The 25,382-nt window shown below is 39.8% G+C and overlaps 1 protein-coding gene, 1 long non-coding RNA gene and 1 pseudogene across 2 annotated transcripts; 1 reads left to right on the plus strand and 2 right to left on the minus strand.

Moving 5' to 3' along the window:
• Positions 1-1,780: 1,780 nt before the first annotated feature.
• LOC129424310 (nuclear apoptosis-inducing factor 1-like) lies at positions 1,781-2,915 on the minus strand. The gene is made up of 2 exons (XM_055180923.2): positions 2,247-2,915; positions 1,781-2,055 (listed from the first exon to the last, which is right to left on the minus strand). The coding sequence occupies exons 1-2, from the start codon at positions 2,650-2,652 to the stop codon at positions 1,781-1,783; spliced, it is 681 nt and encodes a 226-aa protein (XP_055036898.1). The 5' UTR covers positions 2,653-2,915.
• A 1,319-nt stretch (positions 2,916-4,234) lies between these two features.
• LOC141366213 (uncharacterized) lies at positions 4,235-5,106 on the plus strand. Its single transcript, XR_012371312.1, has 3 exons — positions 4,235-4,474; positions 4,582-4,696; positions 4,992-5,106. It is a non-coding gene; the product is annotated as an uncharacterized lncRNA (long non-coding RNA).
• A 19,853-nt stretch (positions 5,107-24,959) lies between these two features.
• On the minus strand, positions 24,960-25,076 carry LOC129424562 (5S ribosomal RNA; annotated as a pseudogene).
• Positions 25,077-25,382: the final 306 nt, after the last annotated feature.

The following is a 25,382-nucleotide window of genomic DNA, read 5'->3' on the forward strand; positions in this document are numbered from 1 at the left end:
CAAATTTTAATTTTAACTTTTAATTTTCAGACTCCCTCATGCAAGATGTCCGAGACCTTGTAGAAAGTGGTGCTGAACTACCTCTCCCGTCACACTGGAGGAACAGGCAAACTTCTTCTCTGGAGAACTGGACAGTAATGAGGCCCTTCATGGTGAACAATATGTTGTCATCTGAGAAGCCCAAGGAGGGGGTTTGCCATCATTGTGGACAAAAGGCTGTAGTAGTGATGTGTAGGGAACGTTTACCGCGATCACTCTTCTGCACAGCCTGTGACCTTTCCACACATGAGGACCTGGGGCCTCATGTATCAACACTGCGTACGCAAAAAAACGCGGCGTACGTCAGCTTTCACGTTCACGGTCAGATGTACTAACAGTGAAATAAACGTAAGAATGTGCGTTCCTCCACGTAAACTTCATGCCTGGCGTACGTACATTTGTCGTGTTTTTTGCCCGTTGGCGACTCATAGAGGCCATAAAGTGAAGTGGCAAACAGAATTGTTCCATCGCACCACCAGCTGTCAGATATTGCTTATAAATTGTAATTGATAAATTAATTTGCATATTATTGTCACAAGAGTCTTATTTAAATATTCTATTAATTATGCAATTAAGTAAGAACATATAAAAAGCATGTGCAAAATGATACAACCCGTCTAGCAATGGCAGCGTTGGCTTTATTAGAGGACATTTTCAATGGGCAAATCCGGAGAGAACGAGTTTTTAGGGACCACAATGATTTTCTGGCCCACGATGATGACTGGCTTATCAGCCGTTTCAGATTTCCAAGGACTATACTCTTGGAGCTCTGCGCTGAGTTGGGTCTGAATTTGGAAAGAGAGACAGCGAGGAGCCACGCATTACCCGTTCCTTTACAGGTGCTTACAACACTTGGTTTCCTGGCAACTGGTTCTTTCCAAAGAGAACTGGCAGACCGCTCGGGAATAAGCCAGTCGTGTTTGAGCCGTGCAATGCCAGCTGTATGGGACGGGATCATCCGCTTGTCTACCAGGTATATAACATTCCCATATGATGCAGGTGACCAGCCAAACATTAAAGCGCAATTTGCAGCGATAGCCGGTTTTTCTAATGTAATCGGAGCGATCGACTGCACACATATTGCTATAAAGGCGCCATCTGAAGAAGAATTTGCCTATGTGAATCGGAAACATTTTCATTCAATAAATGTGCAGATTATATGTGATGCACAAATGCGCCTAACAAATATTGTGGCAAGGTGGCCTGGGGCAACCCATGATTCATATATCCTTACAAACAGCATGGTTGGGATGAGACTCCAAGCTGGCAGGGTGCGCGATGGGTGGCTACTTGGTAAGTTATGAGTTTACATGTATGGTTCTATCTAAAAGTTTAATCTTTTTTTGTGTAATTATTCAACTGCCCCTCAGGCGACAGTGGTTATCCACTAAAGACGTGGCTGTTAACCCCCCTCACCAACCCACAAACTGATCGAGAGCGCAGATACAATGATGCCCATTCTCGCACTCGGTCAGTTGTGGAGCGGGCGATTGGGCAGCTGAAATGTCGATGGCGCTGCCTTGACCGGACCGGGGGGATGCTGTTATACCGCCCTGACAAGGTTTGCCGCATCATACTGGCCTGTGGAGTACTGCACAATGTCGCGCACTTGCATGGCATACCCCTTGGTGAGGTAAGGGCACTGCCAGATGACCCTGACCCAGGACCAGTATGTGTGCAGCACAATCAACAAGCCATTCAGGCCCGTCAACGTGTAATTGCGACAATATAAAATGGTAGTTTATTTTTTGACCAATTCCTTTAATGAATTGCTTATTTCTGTGAGTGCGTCACTGACATTTTTCAGGTGACTGTTAATTTCCCCAATGGCCCTAACAATTTGCTGTTGTGACTCCAGAACAGCATTCGTCAAGACACGGCCAGATGGACGGGCTTCAGCACTGGGGGGAGCATTAGAGACACCGGAGACGCTGGGCTGAATGGGCTCTGGCTGCTCGGGTGGTGCGGACTCTGAGTGCGTGCCAGTGGATGTTCCTGCTGTTGTTCCTGTGGTTCCTAAGTCCAAATAAACACATGTTAACAGTAATTTGACTATGTTCATAATTAATGGGTATACACGCAATTGCAATAAAAGCAGTGGATACGTAAAATCTCTGGTGTACTTTTTGCTACATTGCATGCAAATTAAATGGTGGTTGGTAGGCTATACGTCTCAAAGTTAAGGAAATATCTTTTAAATTACTCACCTTCCTGGCAGTCCTGTAAAGTATCGGAGTCTCCCACATCAGCGGATACGATTCCGGAGATTAACGTGTCTCCTACAATAGAGGCAACCCTTTGATCAAAGGGTGTAAGTTCATCGGCCCCTGTACCACCGCCTGTTCTGCCCACACTTTGTCGGTGCGCAGCAGTTCTCCGTTTAACTTCCACCTTTATGTCAGACCATTTCTTTTTCAATTCATTAACGGTGCGACTCTCAGATCCCACCGCGTTGACGGCATCAGACACACTGTCCCACTCTTTTTTCTTTCTTTTGTTATTTATGCCAGAGGACAAAGATCCAAATAAAACATTTTTTCTGGTTTCTACCTCTGATAAAAGCACCTCTAATTCATTTTCAGTGAAATTTCGCTTCTTGCTTGCTTTAGCCATGTTCTTGCTGGTTTATTTTGCCGAATTGGACTAATTACCATATTTATATTTATTTAATTGAGGGAGGAGGTGTGGTGATGTGCTCGTGCATGTGCGCTCAATTTTGCGTTAATTGGGATGTACAAAGAGAATGTACGTGGAATCCTACGTACGCAAAGATTCATACATCTGTATTTTTTGGTGCGTACGCACATTAACAGCTTTTCCCCTACGCAATGTTTTAGTATGAATTCAACGCAAGCCTTTGTACATGAGGCCCCTGGTGCTTCATAACAGAGCATCAATGGTGGAGTGGTTCTTTAGACACCTGCACCCATCCATTTTGTTCAGCAGCATGAGGGAGGGAAATTATCCTATCATGAAAAAGGTAGTTTTTAAGTCTCAGGTTGTATAGGCTGTTTTACATTTTACACAAACCCTTTTGGTTTAATTACTCTAATATGTAAACTAATTCTGCTTTTTTGATTGTATGTTACCAATCGTTCATCCCTGCTGCGACTGCGCCACTGGGCAAACAAGCTTTTCCAAGGGAAAGGCAGTTATTTTTATTTGAATAAATGGTAACTTCTTTATGTTTTCATATTGTGTTTTTTTGGTTCTTGAAAACAAAATATAATTAGTTTTTCTCTGAAATTGTAGGTAAATACAACTTCTTCCTTCCATCATTAAACTGCTCCTGTGGAAAAACCTTGCCAGTGACCATAAGTGATCTGGTTGAAAGTGGTTACTGGCCAACCACTGTCAATTTTGAGACCTTGTACACGGTGGACTTGTTCACCACATATGAGGATCTAAAAATCACTGCCCCAGGGATGTTGAGACAAGCTTTTGTCAGCATGCTTGAGTGTTGTACAAAACTCTTTGGGCGAGTGAGTAGACTCATTATTAATGTTTTCTTGTTTGGATCACCTTTTAAAGAACTGATTCATTGTTAGGACTTGTTCTTAAAATCCCCAAAGGTTCAGCACATATTTCTTGACCAAGCCCTTTCTTTGTCATGACCACAGCCTGAGGCCAACCTTCGAAACAGTTACTTACTGTTTTGTATTTTCATTTTTTGCTCTCAGTGTGGTAAGATATGTGGGGACACAATGCAGAGGGCCTTCCTTGAATGGGCCTATGCCAAATTTGAGGTTGACAAGCTGTCTCAGGTCCAGCATTTTCAGTGCCCTGCATGCACACCCTCCATGTTGGCAGTTGCAGTGGATGGGAACCGCAAATTATATCGTTTCAAAAGCGAACCAGGGTGTGTAACCTTCATGTACAATGAAATACTAGTTAGCAACAAATTACTTTTATACAGTAAATTTAACCCACCTCTACATTTCTTTCTAGACCTAATGTTTTTTTTTGATGGAGTCTTTTTGGCCAATGATGCTAAGGTGTCCTCCTTTGTTGATTACATCCATGGAGCTACTGGACAAGTAGCTACATTTTTTTTTTCTAACACCACAATTTCTATACATTTTTTTATAAATGCTTGCAAGGTTTTTTATGTAAACATTATTTAGTTTATTTAAGTAATAGAGTGGCATTACTGCATCAAATGCCATAATAACATGATTTACAGTTTAAATCTGTTGTCATGGGGTTTTGCTGAAGGGACTGAATATGTTCCGTGGAAAAATATTTGCATACCCATTATATCTCCAGAAACATCTAGCTTCACAGACCGTCCAGTTTTTTTTGCTCTGATGTAGTCTGCAAATATTGGCTATATCTGCAGAGAGTTGTGGACCACTGTCCAGAGTTGGGGGACTTGCTGAACATGCGCCCATTTCTCTCCATCATGCATGCAAAAGCGCATTCATGGATGTGTGAGGTAATAATGACAATTATTTCTTACCATTTGTACCGCACGTTATGATTGTCTGACCTTTGCCACTACTTCTTTTTTTCCAAATGATAACATTCATGTAAATGTGTTAGTTAAAATGGGGGGGACGCAATCAAGAAGGAGCTGGAACAACAATCGGGGAGAAGGTTGAACAACTTAACAGCTTCCTCTCCCGAGCAGCAAGTTCAAAGTACATGTCAAAAGCCGGTAAGCTTTTTTCATGTATAGTTGTGTCCAAATTGAGACGAAGGGGTTTTAACACTGATGCTCGACCTTTGCATCTTAGAGTTTCATGCATAGGTGCTCCCTTAGAAAACAACTGTCTAGTCAGGACATTTACACTGATCAGGATTCTCTTTATAATAATTTACTTCTGACACGTTAATTAAGTGTATGATTATTTACAGGTTTATGTGACCATATTAGAAAATTATCAATGTAGTATCTGACCTTTGGTCCTCACTGTGAACCTAAATTACTGCACATACCTTTTTGTGTCAAGTTCGCACAGACATGCTAACAATCCAGGCAAGTGGCTGGAACAAGCGAAAGGCAGAAAACCTTGACAGGCCACTGGCCAAAAGATACATCAAGGTACATACTAAAAATGATCGCAGAGAACCATCGAGGTGCTGTATTTGAGCATCAAACAGCGAAAATTTCAGCTGTATCGTCGGTCAGGTGAGAGCAGAAAAGACCACTAGTAATGCATACTTTTGATAAAACTAATTCACTGCTGATTTATACATAGTAAAAATAGCAGAGCCATTTATTAAAAAAAAAAAAAACATATTTTGAAATAGGCCTACTACAAGTCAATATACTGAAAAACTGTTCAAATCATAACATGGTTGAGTGCGATATCCAAATATTTCCAATATTCCTGCAGTGTGCAGAGATGTCCTGACCTACCAATTTTGTCCGATTTCAAAAAATATGATTGTTTAAATTTAGAATCCGAAAAAAAAAGTTTTTATCAAAATCTTTCAAATGATAATGAACAATTATCACACAACATGTCACAATAATCATAACACATACATGCATATTGTGAAGTCTTATTTTGTATGGTGCTTTTGTATAGTCATCATGTGAATGCAAACTCAATTTGTGTTTCTTATGTAGGTGGGAATAAGCGAAGGCATCAATTGAGAAAAAAGATTGCTTTTGAGAAGAAAGCCTTGGAAGTTGCCATCAATGACCACAATTCTACTGTCGGGGATGTTGAAAAACTGCCTCCTCCCAATGAACTTCTGGCTGTGGACAACTACTCCTGGCCATGAGAATGTAAGTACCTCCTCTGAAATGCACTTAATACAAATTGTTTGATGCACACATCTTGATGTACATATGGAATCTGATGTAAAAAAATGCAAAAAAAGAATGCAATAATTTGTAAATGGATGTGATCAAACCCCTTCACGAAGCGCTGGCATTCCATTTCATCCTGTCAGGGTTTATTTCTCTATTGTAGTAGTATCGTATGCAAAATATTTTCTGTCCCAATATTTTTATAGGTTGTAAGATAACCCTTTGATGTAATGTATTGCAGGTCATGGTGATATGAAGAGGGAAAAAAATGTTTTTGACAAGGTAATGCTGCTGGCTAGACTGAAAGAAGAAGAAGTTATTGTGGTTCGTGAAGTCAAGCAGCACATGGAGTACATGAGGAGTGTTGCTGGACTGATTGAAGAGTTTACCTTTCAGCTCACTGAAGACACCAACGGGACATGTAAGGACTATAAATAGTTAGTCTTTCTCTTCAAATTGCTTCTCTGGTAACCATTGGCTAATTTCTTTATATTTTAATGTCACATTCTAAGGCAGTACAGAGGGTTTAATGGAGAACGGACGTTAGGGACTACTCTGTGTGCTGAAGAGAAGATTGTGTGAAGTTGAAGCACAACTGGCTTCAGCACGCACAACATACAAAAGTATTCTTGGACTGCAAACATTGTCCTTAGATGACCTCTCTGAATAGGAAGACTTTGAGAATACTTCCTCAACTGATGAGGAACTGAAAGAGTAGTTATTAGGCAGAACATGTGTATGATTCTAAGATGTTGTCTTAGTGTGTTGAACCCAATCATCAGTCCTGTAAAAAGTTAAAGGGATACTTCACCGATTTAGCATTCAGCTTTGTATCTGTAGAAACCCGGCAGTATTACTGAATGACCATGTTTCCCTCCATCATTTCCCCCTGAGAGGAGAGATATCTGCATTTTGGTTCTGCAAAAAAGTCCTCCGATGATGCAAAAATCGTCATATTACATCATCTGAGGACTTTTTTGCAGAACCAAAATGCAGATGTCTCTCCTCTCAGGGGGAAATGAGGGAGGGAAACATGGTCATTCAGTAATACTGCCGGGTTTCTACAGATACAAAGCTGAATGCTAAATCGGTGAAGTATCCCTTTAAGTGAAAGTATGTGAAACCTCTATTTTACTGCTGTTGTAAGATGTCTTTGTGTTTAGAGCATGTATTTTAAATTCCTCTGAAATTGTAAAAACCCATTATGTGAGCCCATTAGTGTGTGAAACGTATCACAAGGGTCAGCAGATTCACTCTCGCCACCACCATTCTGTAAGTTACATCCTCAGCATATGCTAACGGAACCTGATTAATAAAGTTGGTTAGTGCTGTAATCCATAAGCCATAATTTGTTAATTTTTTATCACCAACATTATATTCACCACCGCATTTATAGGTAGCAATTGGTATTTCAATATGATAAGTTGAAAACTTTATTGATTTCAAATTCACGTCACTGCAGCAGAATCAAAATGATGTAGGTACAGTAAGACTTATAGCAGTAAAATCATATAAGTTACACGCAAAAAAAATGTTATTGTTGCATTGTGATATAGACTAAAAGTCATATCTGATTTTTCCCCCGTGCCGATTAATTGGTTGAAAAACAAAAACCAAACCACTTCTTGTGTTATTGACGAGGCATCTGTTTTGGTATGTGTTTAACATCTGTAGTTATTATTTAAATAATTACAGCACATAATGTTTCAGACATTTATAATTGCTTATATTTGTATATATTATATAATATATATCTTTATTTTCAGGTCGAAAAGTTAAAAACATTGGGGTACAAGGCCAAAGTCTTCATTGGAAAAAAATGAAGCAGCAAAAAACTTGGTCCGCACATGTCATCCAGCCAAAATAGCAGCTGTCAGACAATTCTCAAAAATGCCTTGACAGAATGAAGGCTCTATTCGAACTGTTAGTTAATGGACGATAACTGTTCTCACGGCCGTTATCTTGAAAGTCACGTGACTTGGACAAAAAAAACGTAACAGTCATACAATTCAAGGACCATTAAAAGAATAGGCGAAAATTTTTTTAACAGTCATACAATTCAAGGGCCATTATTGTTACCCCTCTACGTTTTGCAAATTGGACCAACGTAGTCAGGGTACGTTTTTACATGAGACTGCAGTGTTTCCTCTAGGATTTTTTCCAGCTGTGGCGGCAGGGGGCGGCCATGATGATTATAAATGTACATTATTTTTTTTATGTAGAATATAGGCTACAGTAAACTAACATGTATTTTTTATAATTTTCATGCTGTCATTTACTTTTCCTTATATTTATAGCATATTGCTTTTCTATGTTTGATCTATATTGTATTTTCGTAAAAAATATGTTTTAGCTTCGTACGGATCTTTCATTGTAGTTTTAATGTAGTGTGCAAGTTCGTGCTCGTGTTTAGCGTTACAGAGCTGTTGCAAAGTCACGCACAGTCCTGTTTGATAATCCTCTGAGATTGACAGAACACCCGACATCAGCAGCAATTTTATTCCACACCCGGCCTGTTTGACATAAAGACCCCGCAAATCGCGCAGTTAAATATAAACCTTTAACGTTCTTCAGACAGAGCTTAAACACAAATAATAAGCACAGGGCCATTTAAAAACGGCTACCTATCGGAATATGTTAGACCCGCATTTAACTCTTGCCTATTGAGTCCCGACCTGCATCTACAATGCAAATGACACGTTAATATTATTACACACGTTACCTCAAATATTATGCGTTTCACCCTGCTGCTGTCTGAAAACAGATGAAACAGTCTCAGCGTCTGCCTCAAGTTTTTATTACCAACGTCCTTCTCTTCCCACAGGAATAATGTAAGTTTCCTTCCAAACAGATTCGACTATTAATGTCTTACAGTCCCATATGAGTAGTATTCAGTATTAAGCCTTTTGTTTTTGGACAAATATCTCGTCATTAAATGTGAAACTTTGTGAGTGTCGATCTGAAGCACAGAAGATTGACAGTTGAGCGGTCAGCAGCGCTCTGCGCTTATAGCCTTTATTCTGAATAACTAATTGCCTGATAAGTTGATAATATGAGTACAGTGATTACAAATGAATGTCCAAAAAAACTCGTAATATGTTAAATCGAAAGTTTAATTATGTCATTTCTCGCAGCCCTGCGCTGTAGATATGCGCCGGTAAACATCATACGGGTGATGACCTTGCACCTTAAATTACCCTAAATTTATTGTCATACAGATAAAAGTAAAACAACATAAACTGTAAATGTTGTATTTTTATTTGTGTAAACTCACAATAAGGAGAAAAGCTTGTGCTTATTTAAAATCATCAAAACGTGCTTTCTGCTGCTTTGGTTTTATAGCGCGTCACAAAAAAGAACAGAAACTCAAATACTTCAAATTTATTCGTTTTGTCAATTTAATAATTATTTAAGTGTAACATATTTCGTGTAGGCTTATTTATTTTATTATTATTTCTCAAAACAGAGACGTAGCCTAATCATCATCTGTTGATTTAAATGTATTTGTGCAAGAAACTAAACCCATGGGGGAAATTATTATATTTTAGGTGATTTATTTATAAATGAGTTTACAACGCGAATCCAGAAAGGAATTTATTTATTTTTAAAGACAGCCAGTCTGACAGGGCTCTTTATTTTGCGAGCTGCCGCCGTGGTTTTGTCTAGAAGGGATACAGCAAATGCAGAAAAGTTAATGATTAGATTTGGAGGTAGGATTATTAGGATGAAAACAGCGGCTCTGGCAAAATGAGATACAAATACATCCTACAATCGTGTGAAAGTTTGTGTTTAGAGTTGGGTTTGGGTGAAGGATTAGGATAAAACAGTGCTCATCTGGCAAGATTTAGTTTGCTGTATCCTTTCTATCCACAACCGAAGGTGTGGCGGGGATATTTTAGGCGTGGCGGGCCGCCACGGTAGAATGTATATAGCGAAAACACTGAGACTGGGTTGAAGGGAAACATGCAAAATGTGCAGTAAACAGTGGCGGTTCTAGACAAATTTCACTAGGGGGGCCAAGGAGGGGCCAGTGTTTTACCAGAGGGGCACATAAAAAAATGGCAAGAAATTATATTTAAAGATTATAGGGGTGGTTACAGGAATTAGTTTAAGATAGGACTAGGCCTTAGTTTAATTAGGAAATATAACTACTTTTAACAAACATGCCTTACTAAATACATTACTTGTGTGCATTTTGAAGCAAAACAAAGGGCACTGGTATATTTTAAGATATGGCATTGCAAGTTGTTTTCAGTTTGGACAGCTCTTACATTTATTTTAGACTAGGACTAGTCTAATCCCTTTCCGGGAAACTGCCCCGTAAACGTTATTTTACTTTACAATCATATAAATATTTATGTAATTCAAGAGTGAGTGCAGGTGCAAAAGGGGAGCTGGGCTCTTTTCTAAAGCCCCCCAACCGAAAAGCATGCGAGCCTACTCAATAAACTTTATGAAATGCAAACTTTTATAAAGACAAACGTTTGTTTTAGTTTACTTATAAACACACATTGCTAGACAGTTAGGGACCACAATCTAATCAATATTTTAAATATGTATTTTAAACTGTAAACATTTTTATATGTAACATTTAATTATATTCCTCCAATTTTATGCACGTATATGTAAGAGCATAATTACAACACTTTTTACAATGTGTAAACTTTAAAAAGTTAGCGAGATGTTTGTTTTACCGGTTGTTGATGAGTAACAGCTGTGAATGATCACAAGGCGCCTCAGCAGCCACGTCACAGGAGAACAAGTGAACAGTGTCCCAATGTCTAGTCAGCTAGAGTCCATACCAGTGCCCAAACCTGCATACACATTCTCAACATCGGGAGATTGGGAACAAATTGAGACACTCGCCGAGCAGCACCCGGCACCTGCAGCCAGCTACAGTGGTTGGGTGCCCCGCTTTAATTTGCCCATGAGGAACGTTGCGTCGCATTAGTTCCGCTTTTGGCGCTTGCGTGTAAAATCAAAATAAATGTATACTTTTTTATTTGGTCAGCACGGGGTGGCCACAGGGGTGGCCAGGGACATGTCTACAGAGGCACGGGCCACCCTTGGCCTCCGTGTAGAACCGCCACTGGCAGTACTAGTGGTCCTCCAGGACAGGTTTGAAAACCCCTGGTCTAAGACATATTTGGCAGTTGAATGATCTGTTTGTGGGCAGCTTTAAGCATCAGTTCTTTAATGTTTTGTTGTGTTGGAATGGTGGTCACGCCCAAACGATCCAGAAGATCCAGCAGTTCATCTTTGTCATCACCAAGGAGATTTTCTATGAAAGCAAGGGTGACCAGATCCCTCTCTGATTGACTTAGATATAAGATAAATGAATGAATCATAATTTCATTTGTGACTGAATGCTCTCCAAAAATGGGTGCGACTGTGAAAGCTGCAGCCAGACGAGTTGGAAAATATCCTTGGTCTTTAAATCCTTTGGCCAAGATCCTTCCAATTGACTTCCAGTCCTCCTCTTGTCATTTTGGAGAGATTGATGGCACTGTCATATCCTCACCTTATGCTGCACGATCCAAAAATTCAGACCAGAAGCCTGAGTACTAGGGATGTAACGGTATTATAAATTTTGTGGTATTGCGGTATCAAATTCCCCCGGTACAACCATGGTCACATGATTCGGTAAAATGTTAGGTCTTCCAGGCAACACGTGTAGTTTTTTTCCGGCCAAGTGGAGCAAGTGGAGAAACGCGGGGACTACAATTCCCATAATCCCATTCGTGCCACTCTGATGCCTCTTTACAAGTGGAGCGACAATGGCGGAAGCAAAAGAAACGCGAATTTTGATGTGTGGAAAAAGTTCGCGTCCGCTGTGACAAGAAACGAGAAAGGACAAAATGTGATGGACATACAAAAAAACGAGTGAGTAAATCCGTGAATGAGGAGAGTGTGTATGCCATTTCTCAATTAGAAGGTGGCCTCCTTAGGTCGCATATGCAGTTAACTGAGTATTACATTCACAAGTCACAAGCGTGTTACAACAATATACGATTAAATAAGAATAATAGTCAACTTGAAAAATAAGATATAAGATGGTCTTCATAAGGTATGCAGCCTACAAATGCGACCTATGGAGGCTGCAGACTTCCGATTGGGAAACGCACCCCTGTATTTAGTGAGCTGACCTCAGCTCTATGTCCAGCTACAATAAGTAAGCTGCTATTTTCATTTTTACTGGGTTGTTTTTGTTTTCAGGAATTGACCCATCTTAAAACCCATCATCTTTTCTTGAATCTACAATCACATCTGTTGCTTTCATAGGAGTACCAAGCGCTAGCATTAATAATAATAATAATAATAATAATAATAATAAAAACTAGTTCAATTGAGGGAGTGACTCAATTCTTAAAACCTGACTGATTGTTTAAAGTTGACAAACTAAACTGAAACTTTATTTTTTATTTTAATTATTTTTGTCCTTTTTATGAAAATTGTAAACACTACACTACACTTTGTACATTGTAATGTTCAGTCGTGTTTAATAAACACTTTTGGCAGTTTTTCCAAGTCTTCATTTGTTTTTTCCTTCCTGTAAATGTTTCAATAATTACCGTACCGTGGGCATCATAACAAAATACTACCGTACCGTGAATTGTTGATACTGTTACATCCCTAGTAACTTAGGCCTATACACAAGGAACTTAAAACTATAGAGTGCATCATAACCTGTACAGTTTGGCTTGTGTGACAATTGACTACAATTCATTCAATTTCAAAATTTATGGAATTCACGTAATGTATAAAAAGATTAAATCTGTTCTAGATCAATTTTTGTTTGCCTGTTAATCGCGCATAACGAACTAACGTTGGATACCCGAAATATAGGAGTTATTCGATTTTGCATGAATATGAGAAAACTTACCTTGTCCAGTTTCATTTTTTGAATATGTTCCTCTGAAACCCCGCGATTCTGAAAAGTCCAGAAATCAGTGACAATGAAAAAAATTATATGTATGTGGCAGCAATGAGCCACCGTACCTTAGCGAGATTAGACAGATTTTATGTTTGTAAGCACCACTGTGGTATTGTTAAAAGTTGTCATATTATTCCTTCAAGTCTATCAGATCATAAAATGGTACAATTGTCAGTTTTTCTAAATTCCATTAAGCCAATGAGTGCCTACTGGCATTTCAACTAGACCTGTTTGAGTCGCGACTCACTCGGATCTTTAACCCGGATCTTTAAATTAACTCATGAGTCGCAAGTCTCTAGTGTCATTTACCTGGATCAGTTGAGTCCTACTACAATTCAATGTAAAACCATAAACAGCGCCACTACACACACAAACCTCTTTCAACATTATTGATGAGACTTCGCTCGCACTACAGATCCACTCGTAACCGGCTGATCTGTGCGAGAACTGACCCGAGATTCGCACTCAGAGCCGGAAACATTGCAAACTCGAGAGACCTGCGGATCCGCGAATTGACCCGAGATTCGCACTCAGAGCCGGAAACATTGCAAACTCGAGAGAGCCGCGGATTCGCGCGAGCCGCGAATTGACCCGAGATTCTCACTCAGAGCCGGAAACATTGCAAACTCGAGAGACCCGCGGATCCGCGCGAGCCACGAACTGACCCGAGATTCTCACTCAGAGCCGGAAACATTGCAAACTCGAGAGACCTGCGGATCCGCGAATTGACCCGAGATTCGCACTCAGAGCCGGAAACATTGCAAACTCGAGAGAGCCGCGGATCCGCGTGAGCCGCGAATTGACCCGAGATTCTCACTCAGAGCCGGAAACATTGCAAACTCGAGAGACCCACGGATCCGCGAACTGACCCGAGATTCTCACTCAGAGCCGGAAACATTGCAAACTCGAGAGATCTGCGAATCTGCTCTGACTCGAGAATCTTTCAACTCGTAACCGGCTGATCAGCGCGAACTGTCTCTCCGCCTCTGGGGGCTGCATAAGCAGGACAACGTTTTTTTTCTATATTATTATGCCATTATTAGGGTCAATATATAATTTTGGGAGATTTTGAGTCTGAATAATTCTGGGAAAAATATATTTAATTACAAAATATTATTATCTTCCCTGATAAATCATCCCTGAAATGTTTTGTTTTTAGTAATTGCCAAGCTCAGGCATAATTGATTTCAGATATTTAGTTTTAAAAACAAGAAGTTTACTCATTATTTGGTCAACTATGTTACGGACAAAACCTATAAGTTTTAACTTTATGTAAATGGCAGACATTTAAAAAAATCATTACTCTTGGAAGAATATGTGTCTATTTACCTACCTTTTCAATTAAAATACTCAATTAATTAAGAAAATACACATTTTGTTCAATTGAAACCCCAAATTTCAAGTACTGAAGTAACGAGTCTGTATATTTTGTTTCCAAACTGCTTGATTCATGATAATTTTCTAGATTAAATTATGCTGAGGTATATATTTGACAGCTACTCAGTTTTTAAATATTTACTTGGAGATTAGGGAACCATTGAAATACATATATTTTTTTAAAAACATTATGGTAACTTAATTGACAGCCCAGTATCATAGTTGACAAAAGTAATATAGTTGACTGGACATGACAAAGTAGGATGATGTATTTAACAAACACAATCCTAAACTATATCAATTATTATATGTTAGCTAATCTTTTATTGCATTTAATCAAGACCTGTTGAATATTTCATGACATAAAGGAGAAATACAGACGCACATCAGTTTACATGGATCAATAACAACTTTTTTAAAAAACACATATATCGTAAGCAAGAGATCCTAACATAGGAAACAACAACAACAACAACAGTATCAAAAACAGCACTTACACAAAAATTCCACCATGTAAACATTTTGAAAATCTTGGTTGTGGAATGAAATACAGTAGTGCATTGTATTGAACAAAAAATAATATTGCACTGCAATAAGTAACAATAACCAAATAGTGTTTTATTCTGTTGGATAACAAAATAACTGTGATGTATTGGATCAAAATTTTGATAGTGCAAACAGTTGTATCTCAAAAACATTCATATGTCAGAACCCAAGTAAAACATTGGCATACCCTCCAACTTACAGGCACCCATGAAACCGGCAGAGACAGAACACACTCCCCATTTTCTAACCCCCCCATTCTTCAATGACTTTGTCAAGTTCAATCAAGTAATATTTGTGTGTGTGTGTGTGTGTGTGTGTGTGTGTGTGTGTATGTGTGTGTGACTGTCTATATGTGTGTGTGCTTGACCGTGTGCTTGTGCCACGTTTGTTAGTGTGTGTGTGTGTGTGTGTGTCTGTGTGTGTCTGTGTGCTTGTGCCACGTTTGTTAGCGTGTGTGTGTGTGTGTCCTTAGCCATTAAGATATGATTTGGCAATATCTTCCCACACATCTCTTTTTATTTCAACATGACGTGCTGTCACGTGCTGTGGGGCAGGAATCAACCTGAGCACATCCTCAAATGAATACCAGAGCGCATCCTCTCGCATTGGCCAAAAGAAACGATTGTGTCCCACTTTGTGCATGCACTTAACATGAACATGTGTCTCACTCACTTCAACAATGGTTCCAGGGTAAACCTCATCGTCATATCTGATGACACACCACTTACCAACAATGTCATCTCTATCCCACTGTACTTCAAGGTCTGGTTGTTCTTGGTGCAATGCAGGAACAGCTGAGTTGACTTTGAAGTCGAAGGCCTGAGCTTGGTAACATTGACATTGCAGAATCTGCCTTGTTGAACACAGGCAGCTCACATCACGGTATGTCAGTTTCCCTGGTGCTTGCGTGATGACCTGGTGAATCCGCATAGTGCATGGTACAGCGGGGAGTTGTTTTGGCATCTGCTGTATGGCCTTTTCCACTGTAGCCTCTTCAATGTAGAAGACCTTGACAGCTGTATTGATCTTTACCAATGCATTGAAAAGATGTTTAGCAGTGGAAATGTCTTCACCTTGGCTCACCAATCTGTCAGCTGTTCTCTTCAGAAGGCCTCCTACCCCATCGGGGGCACCCTTCCCGTGGCTGGCCTAAAAAAAGTTCCAAGTGCCCGCAGTAAAGCCCTGGTTGTACAATTCAGTTGTCAACATGTAAAAGTTGCCCTTCTGCCTGTATTGTGAGCAGGGACCATCACTGAAAAAGTGGATAATTGACACATGTTGGGCATGTTTCCTTGAGATGGTTAAGTACTGGGCAGAGGTGTGCCCATATGGCAGGTGGACCCTTTTCTTTGCATGGGGAAATTGTTGTGAAGCACAAGTGGTCTTCCTCACCACCAGTGTAGAGGACCCCTGTATGAAGAGTTGCTTGTTGATGAGAAGAGGCGAAATGGACAGCTTGAATCTCTTTGTGAAACTTGCAAGAGTAGTTTTCAGAGAAATCAATGTGTATGAGGCATTCATTACTCTTCATGTTTTTTTTCAATTCCCTGTAGTAGTTAAACTGGGTCTTGATGTTGAACAAGTGCCTTTTGAACTTTTTGAGCTGTTTCTGGAAAGTCTCAATCAGGTCCTCCAAAGAACTCTCCATTTCCCTCTTCACTGTGATATTCACAGGCAACTTTTCTTTGCTGTCACCAGTTTTCTTCTCTCTGATGACAGATTCAGTTGTCCACTGCACATAAGAAACTTGGGTTTGACCATCATAGCCAGACTGAATCTTGAGGTCTTGTAGTTTGCAGTTCTTGCATTCCGCATACATGCATGGCTTAAATGTTGGATTACAGCAAGTTTCCTCAGCAAGAGATTCCAACTCTGTTCTCTCCAGAAGTTTAAGTCCATGAAGTTTCTCCACGATAAATTCCAAGTTTTCATGTACCTTACATAGACACGTATCTCGGTCTGCAATGGTTGGATGGACTACCCAGTATGGGCGCATTCGGCAGAAAAGTGTATAGGAAAGTTTGCCAGAGACATTTTCCAGCAGGAATTTCCTATGGAGGTTTTTCATGGTGTCAGTCATAAACCGCTTCTGCTTCTTTACTTTTCCCTTTGTTACGGTCTGCTTTTTACCTGCTGTTGAACGACTTACGTCATCCCTGGTGTAAAAGGCAACAACCTGGTCTTGCAGTTTTGAGTGTGTGGATATGTATTTCTTCCTGGCAAAACAGGCTATTTCGTCCCCATTTGTGTTCACATTCTTGCAGAATCGTTTGGCTGAGACCCCCAGTGTGTCATGAATGATTTTCTGGAACCTGTATTTTTTCAATATTTTTCCAGATACGATTCTGGCGATAAGGTTCCTGGTCTTTTCTTTTGCTGCACACTGAAATTTTTGTTTGAGGCTTTTCACAAGTGCATTATAATAGACCAGAGTTCTCCGCACATCTTCACTGACTGGACTTGTTCCGAGCATCCTTTTTGTTCTTTTCCTAGGAGAGTCGACACTGCACAGTAGCCGTTCATATCGCTTACGGTATTTGTCTGATATTTTAGTTTGAGCTTTAAGCTTTTCCTTGAGTTTGTGATTCTCAATGTATATTTTCTGGTACTGTCTTCTTTTAGTCCTTCTTCCTTGTATTCTCTGTCTGAAATTACATGAAGACATTTTAAAATTATTTTTTAACATTGCAGGTGTCATTTAAATCATTTGAAATTAATTGTCACCATGCCACCATGTAATTTTGCATTTTAATCTAACATTATAATCTAACAAGTACTTTTTCATGAGAGATTGTTCTGTTTAAGATACTTTCTACATAGCCTGCCCACATAGTTCTGTTTGAGGTTCTAACTACATAACCTTCTAATCTTCCTGGTTGTGGAACTGGTTGTTCCTGGCTGTCAGGACTCAGTGGTGGGGTAACAATAGCAGAAGCCTGTTTCTTTCTGCGTCTGCTCTGTTTCTGGGCTCTTCTCCAGGCCTTTCTCTTTGCACGTTTTTCCCTCTCACTCCTTTCAGATATGGGCTTATAGTATGCCTTGCTCCCTCTTTTCTCTCCATTTCTGCCTGCCTTTTGCCAAGTATGCCTCCCTTTTCGCAGGATCAGCATCTCGCCGTGCACGATAACGGCGCTGCTTTTCTGCAGCAGATAATCGTGGCATTTGCCTGAAAATTGTTTACTTTTATAATATTTATTGCAAAGTATTTTATAGTTACTGTACAGTTAGAATATTAAATGAACTCCTGAAAACTATAAGAACATGTCATGAATGTCAACCATGTTACTCTTGGTCAACTAAGTTACCTTTGGAGAGTAACATAGGTGACTGGTAACCTAGTTGACATTTTTGCTGTTTTTAGGGATAAAATCAAAATGGTGGCCTAGCACCAGACGCCGTATGGCATTTTACAAAGAGGTTCTTCTAAATATTATATGTGCAACTGAGTGAAATTGAAATTCAAAGATATTTATGAATTCATTGTAGTAACATTGTTGACATATGATAAGTACACATTTGCCCTAAGCACTACTTTAGGTGAAATAACGGAAAATGTGGAAGGAGAACATACCTGGGAGTCTTGCTAGTTTTTTTTCTTCAGGAGGAAATGACATCATGTGGAGCAGGTCATGTGATTTGGAAAACACACTCCTCCCTAAGGGGTGTATTTGCTATGGGTAACTTAGATGACAGCGACTTCTCAGACCTATATTCAATTTGTGAATTTCTATTGAAAATGTGACATATTGCCCAAAAAGACACATTGTTCACAATTACTTCAGCTTAATGTAAATAATATAATTAAAACTGTTTTTAAATAAGTTTTTTAAATGTTTTTTTAGGTAATGAGATTTTGGTTGTAATTCATTTCGGACGGTTATTTAGTTGACATTTTAGGGATAGCTAGTAAAATTTGATATATAAATGATTATTTCCATAATAATTAACTATGGAACTTGTAAAGACAAGATCATGAAGAACACTGAAGACTTTTACAATTTTATTTTAATGAGCATGCGTGCGGGATAAATCTCATGGACATGAAAACTCCCTCAATTACATATTGACCCATTATTAGGCCTATTTTTTAAAATGGTCGACCATACACACCAAACCTAAAACCTATAAGCATGTTATCTCAGAAGTGAAAGACTTTTGTTGTGGATTTGCTTTTGAGGAGACTTCAGTCGCTCTATAGATCCACTAACCGGCTCCGGCTGATCCACACGAATCAGCCGGTTAGTGGATCTGTAGAGCGAGTCCCATGGTCTGCGAGTTTGCAATGTTTCCAGCTCTGAGAATCTCGAGTCGCGTGGATCAGCCGGTTACAAGTGGGTCTGTACTGAGTTTCCTTGGCGATTTAGCAATACTGACTCAAGTGATTCAAGTGACTCACACAACCCGAATCACTTTAGTGAGTGACTCACAATAACCCGGATCCTTAAAAGGAGTCGAGTTTGCCAGGCCTAATTTCAACACAACTTTAGTAAATGACAGATGTTTTAAGGAAAAAATTTTAAGTTTTTTGGGAAGATTTCAGAACTACTAAGCAGTCTTTTAAAACAATTTAACAATGGTGGGATTTTGGAAAGGCACAAATAAAGCAGTTTTTTCAACATACTCGAAACGTCACTAGAGAGGTAACTTTGTTGTTAAATACCTTTGAAACTGATATTGTCTGCTGAAAATCAAAAAGAGAGTGGAGGCTCTCTTAAAAGTTAAAAAGACTCAATCAAACGACCTGATAAATACAAAAACACAGGGTGCTTTGGTCAGGTCACGATTTCAAAGAGTGAATGAGATGGATGTACCTTCAAAAAAATAAATTCAGTTTAGAGAGAAAAAATTGACAAAATAGAACCATCCATGCTTTACGTTCTGAATCTGGGGTTCTGAATCTGGCAAACCCTGTGGACATTTGCAAGAGAGCAGTTACTTTCTATGAATAGCTTTACAAAAATGAATTGGGCTTTGAATACGATGAAAACAGTGAGTTTTTCGAAAATTTCCCTCAGGTGTCAGTGGAAGCTAATAGGAAACTTTCAGGCACATTGACCTTGGGAGAGGTGTATAAAGCTCTCTAGGGCATGGAGCTTGAAAAATCACTGGGCATTGATGGGCTGCCACTTGACTTTTACAAAGCTTTTTGGTCAGTGATGGACTTGTTAGAGGTACTGAATAGCAGTTTAGCCGGAGAGTTACTGCTGTTGAGTTGCCGGAGAGCAGTCCAAATGCTCATACCTAAAAAGGGGGATCTGTCGGATATAAAGTGCTGGCGGCCCAACTCGCTGTTTTGCAACGACTATAAACTGTTCTCTAAAACCCTGGCAAATAGGTTAGTGAGAGTCATGGACCAGGTCATCCATCCTGATCAGAAATACTGTGTTCCTGACAGGCTATTTTTGATAATGTTTCCCTGATTAGAGACTTTTTAGATGTTTCTTAGGTATTAAATTTAGATTGTGTTTTAATTTCACTTGATCAGGGGAAAGCATTTGACTGCGTTGAACGTAAATATTTGTGGAGCGTTTTAGAAGCTTTTGGCTTCTGTGAAGAGTTTGTAGATCAGGTCAAAGTCCTTTATAGGGATGTTGAAAGTATTCTTAAGGTGGTGGTGGTGGTGGTAAGGCAGGGGTGTTCACTTTCTGGCATGCTCTATTCGTTGGCCATAGAACCTTTGCTACAGCAATTAAGAGCTAAACTTCAAGGTGTATTATTGCCAGGTTGTAATAAAAATTTGTTTTATCAGCATATGCTGATAATTTGGTGGTTACAATTAATAAGCAAAGTCATGTACATGTTTTATCAGATTTACTTTTAGAATTTTAAAGTTCTATCCTCTGCAAAAATTAATTGGAGTAAAAGCGAAGCTGGTTAGATGGAAAACCGAAACTTCCTGTTAGTTTACAATGGAAGAAAGAAGGTTTTAAATATTTGGGGGTACTTTTAGGAGATGAGTCAACTGTTTATAAAAATTGGGATGGACGTCTAGAAAAGTTTAAAGGATGTCTAGAAAAATGGAAGCATTTTGTCAGGATCCTGCCTAGGAGTCTTGTTTTGTATTTATATCTAGTCCTGATGGCAGGGTTCTGGCAGTCCCATGCTCTATGTTCATGGCCTTGATTGAAGCATAGATATGGAGCATAGATAGAAACAAAGATTACTGGATGGTTCTGTAACAGGCCTGATACAATGACAAAACGACCGTTGGCATCCTCAATTACTTGTACTTGTTACGACTGTCTAGGGGTCAATCGCAACAGAACGGGCAAATGAGAGTCTTGATACGAAGAGATACAATATACAAAATTTCTTTATTTACTAAAAGACAAGGATTTAGGCTTCAGGGGAGGACAAGGCTAAAATAATAAACAAACAATCTTTTCAAAATACCTCTTACTTACTTAAACCAAAATTAAAGAAAATAAAATACAAGCATTACTTACCTAACTCCCTCTCTCAAATAAACAATATAACAAAGATTCAAAATAAATGGCGTCGATCCCCCTATATACCTTGTCACAATATGTTTTGTATATTGGAGTATATTTGATAAGTGAAAAATGTATCTGGCTAACAAGTCAAAATCAGAATCCGTAATCGTAGTCAAATATCAGGCATGGGTCAAGCACAAACAAATCAATCCAATAATAAACAAAACAAAAATAAAACAAAATCACAGGCTCAACACACTCTGAATATAATCTTACAATACTTTCTCTCTGCTATGACTTTCAACAAATAACAAATTTAAACCAATACTTGGAGGATATAAGAAAGACTAATATACAAGCACAGCACAAGTCAAGTAGTCACAATGGCAGCAAAGGCTTCAATCAGTCATCCAGGAAGTCCTTTTATCTGGAACAGAGGGAGATAATGACCAATCACAGCCTCCATCACATTATCTCCAAGGACCGCCTTTCTGAAAACAAATGTCAAATATAGAGAGAAGACACAAGAGGGCAGCACAGAAATCAAACCAATGACTGAAGGTCATAACATACTGGTTCAAACGGTATATTCCTTTTAATAATAATGACGGCTCCTCTAGCCTTCGCAGAGTATTTGGAATGAAACACATGGCTCATCCAAGCTCTTTTCATACGTTGGACATCTGATGTTTTAAGATGCGTTTCTTGTAAAAATATAATATCCCCTTTCAAATATTGCAGTTGTGTCATTACCTTAACAATTTTAATGGCCTTGTTCATCCCTTTGGTGTTCCATGAAATCAGGCATATACCTTTGCCCATCTTTGAATTATCAGTAGCCATCTACAATGACATATCGATTTGAGAACAATTGAAAATGCATGGCCTTCTGCAATGATAAAAGAGTGTGAAAAAAAACAGATACAAGTAAAGAAAGAGAGATGAAAAAAAACACAAGAGCATGACAATAGTTGTGGCCCCAAAAACATCCCCCAAGATACAAAATTGTATCTGAGCAACACAGCTCAACACTCTAAAGACTTCCTACTTCTTACTCCCACAATTTACATTAAAGTCAGCCCCCTGCTTGAAATGTAAATAGTAATTAGACTAAAGTGTAGCAAAACATCAGCCCAAATAATAATAAATAAATGCACTTTGAAACATGTCTAAATAAACAGCCAAAATTAAATTATGTACATACATGCCTCTATGTGCATTCAGCTGGTATACCATTACGGGAATAAACCAAAAAGTGTCAGTTTAAAATACTACGGCAGCGCATGCCGTGGGCACCCCATCATAGTCCAAAACATTAGTGTGCATAAAGGGCGAGACAACTGGGGTGAACAAAGAAAAATAATAACAATTACCTACGATGCATGATGAACGCAGCATCTCTAACTTGAGGTGTGTATAACAGCCTAAAGGCTTTGAATGAACACACAAGGAAAAAGAATACATAATACACACAGCCCCTCTATAGTGCACATCAAAATGCATTATAAGGCCAAAGTAAACAAAACAGGCATGTTTACGTGTAACATATAAGTTGAGTGGTAACAGTTAAGTCCGCATAGGAATCAACAACGCTTAGTTAGCGTTACAACCTGAGTCACCAACCGGACCAATCTATAGGTAATGCGGCAATCGCTTCAACGGCACGTAGAGATGTAACGTAGTCTTTGGCTTCACCTACAGATGCAAATCTTCTCCTATTTCCCTCCTTCGTCATGATAGTGAGCTTGGCCGGGAACAACAGCGCTGGTTTAAGACCCAAATTGTACAGATCGGACAGCACCTCTCTGTACTTGGAGCGTTGTTCCACTACCTCCGGGGCGTAGTCTTCGTAAATCGCGATAGGAGTGCCGCGGTAGCTTACCTTCCCCCTCCTCGCTCTGGCCTCACGGATGATCTTTTCCTTCAGCTGATATTTGGGAAGTCGGATGATGACAGGCCTAGGCCTCTGCACCGGCCTCAGTTTTTCAGCCAGCGACCGATGCACTCTATCACATTCAGGCGGAGATTCCAGGACTCCATCGCCAAACATTTCTGCGAGTAGTTCAGAGAAAAAAAGAGATGGTCTAGGTCCTTCAATAGATTCAGGTAATCCAACAATTCTTATATTATTACGCCGACTGCGAGATTCCAGATCCACAACTTTGGCAAGCAGTTTAGCATTGCTCTCTGTTAACTTGGCACATGTCATTTCTAAGGTGTGTGTGCGCTCATCTTGTGAATTTGCGTGGGTCTCAAGTGAGACAATCTTTGAGGCGTGCTCTGTCACGGTTGCTTGAATTTGGTCCAACTTTACCTCGAGTGCCAAAATGCTAGTTTTAAGGTCCGCTGAGAGAGCAGCCCGGTGTTTTTCCAGAAGATTAGCAATAGCTGACATGCTAACTAGTGTTGGGCGATATGCCCTATTTTCAGATTGTCCTATCGTCAGCCTGTGAGATCGGCGATACACGATATTATCGGGGGGCGTGGCAGTAGTTTACTCTTTTTTTTATTTGTTAATTTTTACCCATTATAACAAGTCACTTGATGGGTGGACAAAAAAAAAACAAGACCGTAACACCGTCATGACCGTAACCTTCTTAAAACTGATGCCATTAAAGCAAGCGCGTCATTAAAACCCTATCATGATTACTTAATAACTGTAAAAACATGCATCTGCGCACGCACACACACGTGCGCGCACATACAAACAATTCAATGCATTTATTTAGTGCTGTTGCAGAAGACTACACGTGTCAAGCAGTGGTGCTCTCATGAGGTGCCTTTTTAAACGCATCGGTCCGGCGGAACGCCATCATATTTTAAACACAATATTAAACACGAGGGACGTGTTGCTACAACTCATTGAAATGCATATCATAAACAGGATTAATACCTAGTGATCTGACTTCGGACAGAGCGCAGCTCTCTGCATGTACGCGAGAGTGAGAGAGAGGCGCCAATATGCAGCGGGTCATATTTTAAACAAAAAGTAAAGTTTGCATCAGCTCGCATGAAACGCATTAAACTGAACAAATAAGGATTACTACTTTAGTTTATGTTTAGACTGCGGACGGAACCGAGAGAGCGCGTGCACGTGAGACAGAGAGAAGCGCAGCTGCTCATGACGCGGCGCGCTGGATTTAGTGGTAGAAGGAGACCAAGACGCGCGCATTAAGTGCAGGTACGTGCAAGAAGGAATTCTCTCTTTACAAGCTCTCCGCGTAAAGTGAAGCCCACAAACCCTCATGTGAGTAAAAGCATGCATTGTCGGTGTTAATATAAAATTATGATGATAATAATAACAACCATTCGCCAACTATCGTCTTGACTATCGCCATGAAAGCCTGCCATTGGCGATATGTCTGAAGATCGTCGATACACGATACTATTGTCTATCGGCACAACCCTAATGCTAACATCTTTAATAATAATAATAATAATACCTTACATTTATATAGCGCTTTTCTCAGTACTCAAAGCGCTTTACATATGAACGGGGGAATCTCCTCAACCACCACCAATGTGCAGCATCCACCTGGATGATGCGACGGCAGCCATATTGCGCCAGACCGCTCACAACACACCAGCTTATTAGTGGAGAGGAGACCGAGTGATATAGCCAATTAGTATGAGGGATGATTAGTAGGCCAATGGGCAAGTTTGGCCAGGATGCCGGGGCACACCCCTACTCTTTTCGAAGGACATCCTGGGATTTTTAATGACCACAGAGAGTCAGGACCTCGGTTTAACGTCTCATCCGAAGGACGGTGCTTTTTTTGACAGTATAGTGTCCCCATCACTATACTGGGGTGTTAGGACCCACACAGACCACAGGGTGAGCACCCCCTGCTGGTCTCACTAACACCACTACCAGCAGCAACCTGGTTTTCCCAGGTGGTCTCCCATCCAAGTACTGACCAGGCTCAGCCCTGCTTAGCTTCAGTGGGCAAGCTGTCTTGGGCTACAGGGTGATATGGCTGCTGGCTGCTTTACAGTCATCTCCACAGTACTCAACTTTCTGGTCTTTTTTGCTTTGTTTTGTTGACTTAGCTGCCATAATTCGATGCAAATGTATGTAACAATAACACTGTCTAATTAGTAGTGAAATAAAATTGAGTATTGGGGTATTAAGATGGTTATAAATTGGAAAAAAAAATGCGGGAGCAAGACTCAACACGTCTCTACGCCATTTCACCAAACCGGAAGCCTTCTGAACTTGTTACTTTTAAATGGTTGTGGTGTAACAATGAAGCCCTGGTCCTTTTTTGAAGGTGAATTAATTTTTTCTTTG

The sequence above is a fragment of the Misgurnus anguillicaudatus genome, chromosome 9 (genome assembly GCF_027580225.2).
Source record: "Misgurnus anguillicaudatus chromosome 9, ASM2758022v2, whole genome shotgun sequence".
NCBI lineage: Eukaryota > Metazoa > Chordata > Actinopteri > Cypriniformes > Cobitidae > Misgurnus > Misgurnus anguillicaudatus.

Excerpts from the sequence above, each read along its gene's own strand:
- LOC129424310 (XM_055180923.2), bottom strand. The coding sequence starts at position 2,652 with ATGGCTAAAGCAAGCAAGAAGCGAAATTTCACTGAAAATGAATTAGAG. Across the intron at positions 2,056-2,246 it reads TTTACAGGACTGCCAGGAAG|GAACCACAGGAACAACAGCA; the intron begins GTGAGTAATTTA and ends ATTTGGACTTAG.